The following is a 4,304-nucleotide window of genomic DNA, read 5'->3' as shown; positions in this document are numbered from 1 at the left end:
GGCAAGCCACTCTCCCCTTTCCATCAGCCTGGGCCCTGACCCACAGAGGACAGGCACCCCCAAGGGACTGCAACCTCCATGCTGGAGCACATCAGTAGAGATAGGGGTGGGCAGGAGGCACTGCCCGGTCCTGCCCTGCTCCTGTACACCGCCCAATCTGACCCTCCTGGAGGCGAGCACCTAGGCCCCTGTCTGGGGTGAGGGCAGTGCTGATTGCTAGGTGGGGCCTGGTGGCCAGGTGGGGGCTGGCTGCAGTTGCTAAGCAGTGAGGATGGGGGGAGACCTAGAGTTGGAGAGGAAGCATGCACAGGGCTGCACACATTCCATTTTTCCATCAGAATTGACTTATGAGGCTTAAAATTAAACATAATTATTAGCAATTTCAAGATGGTGACTGTGGGAAACTAGACACCAACCCCCTCCCCCCCCCCCCCCCCCCCCCCCCGAGTGTGGACAGAGCCTCAGGCCTGCACCACAGCAGCCCTGCTGTGCAGCTATGCAACAGCCCTGGGTGGAGATCCCTGCTGTATAACAACTCTACATCATGTTTCCTACCCCAAGTAGTACCTGGGATTCAGATTCCAGCTCTACCACTCAGTGACCTTGGATGAATGGTTTGACCTCTCCAAGCTTCAGTGTCTGCCTCTGTAATATGGGAGTATTATTATTATTATTATTATTATTTTTATTTATTATAGAACCCAACTCATAACATTGTTGCAAGGATTAAAGGAGATTATGCAAGTAGGGCTTAGAATGGTGCTTGGCATAAAACAAGACCTTAAAAACTGCTAGATATTGTTAGCAAAGTGACTTTCAGAAGGACATATCCTTCTCCCAGTGTATTTCTTGGAGATATAATCCTTACTTTTCCAAAATGCAGGGATCCGAAGTTTTCCTTTTTCACAGTACCAGGTGAATCGCTAAGTGAAACAAGCCAGTGGGCTAGGCTCCACTAACAAATAAGAAAGCAGAGAGCTTAGCCACACTCAGACTTACATGCTGGCCAGCTTTGCCTCTACCACAAATTCAACCTTGGCCATCTAGGAAGGAAGGGAGAGGCTTGAAGGCAGTGAGATGTCTCTGTCTAGCCTTGTCTGTCCCTCTTCACACATTGACTTCACTCCCCATTTCCTACAGCGCCCTGCGCTCCCTATGAGAACACACTGCCCACACAACCTTGAGGAAACCACATCTAGTTCCTTCTTTCATGGGGTAGTGACAGTCCTTTTACTGAAAGTGAGCCACCAAAGGACAGGCATGTGTCTGCTTTTGCCTAGTACCGAATCTCCCTGTGCCCTGCATGATCTGTGGGAGACATAAATGTTTGTCAAACTAATGGAAATCTGGATGGATGGAACGAAGGATAGATGGGTGGAAGGAAGGGTGGGTGGAAGGAAGGGCGGGTGGAAGGAAGGAAGGAAGGAAGGAAGGAAGGAAGGAAGGAAGGAAGGAAGGAAGGGTAGAAGGAAGGGTGGGTGGGTGGAAGGAAGGGTGGATGGATAGAAGGAAGGGTAGATGAATGGATGGAAGGAAGGGTGGATAGGTGGAAGGAAGGGTGGGTGGGTGGAAGGAAGGTTCGGTGGATGGAAGGAAAGGTGGAAGTGACGGTTATATTGTATGAACACTGAGATCATTCTCTGCTCTGACAATCTATTATACGGTAAGTCTGCTTCATCACTTCTACTTCCTTTGAAGGATGAAGTTGGAAGCTTCAGAGCCTTCTCTTTACATGATGAGCCATGAAAGTAGGAAAGTAAATCAAAAGTGTAGGTGGGTTGGTTGGATGTCCCCGATCTGGTGAGAGACTGAAAGCTGTATGTACTAGTCCTGTGGTAGCAGTTAGACAGGACCAGAGCAAGGATGATGGGCCAGGTATGGGAGGACACCAGGGCAGAAAGCTCCCCAGGTGCCTAGCAAAGGACAGTTGTAGGGTCCCCAGGGTGACCTTTCCTCCCCTAGACTATCACTGGTCATGTGGTCTGGACCCCCTGACCTTTCCTCCCTAGAGAAAACATTTAGGCCTCAGTTGTATTTCAGCTCCAGGCCCAGAAAAGCAGCAAAACCAGGCACAGCTGACCTCAGGACCAGTTGCATTGGGTAATGACCCCCACCCTTGAGCCAATCAATCAATTAGTGGAGTCCTAGACCCTGAAAGGACACATCTGGAAAGCTGCTGAATATTCTGAGATCTTCCCCTGGGACCTCCCATAAAACCTCCACCCTTAAAATCCTTAGGACACGCAGCCCCGCGCCGTGCTCCGGCAGTGCCGTGGATGGAGGTGTCCCGCTGAACCCCGGGACCCGCCTCCCTCCTCCAGGACCCGCACAGATGAACGAACCCCGAAAGCTGCAGCCGTGCAAGAATGGAGGCCCCACTGGTGAGTCTGGATGAAGAATTCGAGGACCTTCGGCCCTGCTGCTCAGAGGAACGGGAGGAGAAGCCACAGTGTTTTTATGGCTCGTCTCCCCACCATCTGGAGGACCCCTCCCTCTCTGAGCTTGAGAATTTCTCTTCTGAGATAATCAGCTTCAAGTCCATGGAGGACCTTGTGAATGAGTTTGACGAGAAGCTCAATGTCTGCTTTCGGAACTACAACGCCAAGACCGAGAACCTGGCTCACGTGAAGAACCAGTTCCAGATCCAGGAGGAGGAGGGGACCCTGCAAGATGAAGAGGTTTGGGATGCTCTGACGGACAATTACATCCCTTCACTCTCAGAAGACTGGAGGGACCCAAACATCGAGGCTCTGAATGGCAACAGCTCTGACACCGAGATCCATGACAAAGAAGAGGAAGAATTAAATGAGAAGAGCGAGCACGACTCTGGGATCAATGAGGAGCCTCTACTCACAGCAGATCAGGTAATTGAGGAGATCGAGGAAATGATGCAGAGCTCCCGGACCCTGAGGAGGAAGATGAGGTTCTGGAAGAGGAAGATGGAGGCGAAACTTCCTCCCAGGCGGACTCGGTCCTCCTGCAGGAGATGCAGGCCTTGACCCAGACCTTCAACAACAACTGGTCCTACGAAGGTCTGAGGCACATGCCTGGGTCAGAGCTGACCGAGCTGCTGGACCAGGTGGAGGGTGCCATCCACGACTTCTCGGAGGAGCTGGTGCAACAGCTGGCCGGCCGGGATGAGCTGGAATTTGAAAAGGAAGTGAAAAACTCCTTCATTACGGTGTTCATTGAGGTTCAGAACAAGCAGAAGGAACAGCGCGAGCTGATGAAAAAGGCGGAAAGAAAAAGGGCTGAGCCTGCAGAGCAGCCCCATGGAGAAGGAACCAGGTGCCTCTCCAGCGCTTCAGCGTGGAAGGCACCTCCAGCATCCTGCAGGGCAGCCTCCGCCAGACTTCCGGCTCCTCGGGAACCGACAGACAGTTCCTGAACACAGCCATCCCCTACGAGAAGAAAGCCTCCCCTCCGTCGGTGGAGGACCTGCCGATGCTGACGAACATTCTCTTTGCCATGAAGGGGGACAATGACAAGGTGCCCACTTTGCTAACCGACTACATTTTAAAAGTGCTCTGCCCTACCTAACCCTGCCCTTGGGAGCAGCCTTGCCGCGGAGGTCACTGAGCAAGAGTCATTCCATCAGAGGGACTGCATGACCCCATGTAACCTCCGAAGTGTATTTAAATGTGTAGAGCTTAACCTGGATTAAACTTGAGCAAACGCACGGGTCCTTTGCTGTCCTTGGCTTCTGGCCCTAGTAATCACTGGATGCATGACAAGGGGCAGGGCTGGGAACGCTGCCTCTCTCCGCCTGTGTCGGAGGGAGGCCGATGCTCTCACCACTCATGTAGTCTGGCTCCAGCCCTCAAAAACAGCTTACACTTTAACACTAATTTTGAAATAAACCTTCATTTAATTTAAAAAAAAAAAATCCTTAGGACAGAGGACCCAGTGCACTCTCCCTCCCTGGAGCATACCTTGCCTTTCCCTCTCTCCCCCACCCCACTGTGCATTATCATTACCTTCCTCACTCCCAAGCTCCAAGGGCCCTTCCTTTGCCTCTATAACTTGTTTCCTAAGCCCATTTCTTCTAGGAATTCCTTCTTTTACCTCTGTGATTTTATAAATAAATGTTCTCTTATAGTTTGGGTCTTGGCTATGAATCCTTTTCTAGCCAGAACTTAAGTATCGAGGTTGCTAAACCCAGGTTCTGTCAGACTCCACCAGTCTGACACCCGGTGCCATTCCCGCCGCCCACAACAGTCTCATCCCAGTCCTAGTGAAGCGGTTCTGCCGGTCACACTACCTCTCTAGGTACCTAGGGATCCTGCTCCATTCCAGGCCCTGGG

General features: G+C 51.7%; 1 protein-coding gene across 1 annotated transcript; it reads left to right on the top strand.

The window, feature by feature from the left end:
* Window positions 1-2,366: 2,366 nt before the first annotated feature.
* On the top strand, window positions 2,367-3,542 carry LOC107524053 (fasciculation and elongation protein zeta-1-like). The gene is given in 4 exon segments (XM_087824674.1): window positions 2,367-2,895; window positions 2,898-3,228; window positions 3,230-3,280; window positions 3,282-3,542. Coding segments are annotated over 4 exon segments (1,170 nt in total). The 3' UTR covers window positions 3,541-3,542.
* Window positions 3,543-4,304: the final 762 nt, after the last annotated feature.

Source organism: Miniopterus natalensis, chromosome 15 (assembly GCF_054644295.1).
Source record: "Miniopterus natalensis isolate mMinNat1 chromosome 15, mMinNat1.hap1, whole genome shotgun sequence".
Lineage (NCBI taxonomy): Eukaryota > Metazoa > Chordata > Mammalia > Chiroptera > Miniopteridae > Miniopterus > Miniopterus natalensis.
This window is presented reverse-complemented; position numbering and strand designations above follow the sequence as displayed.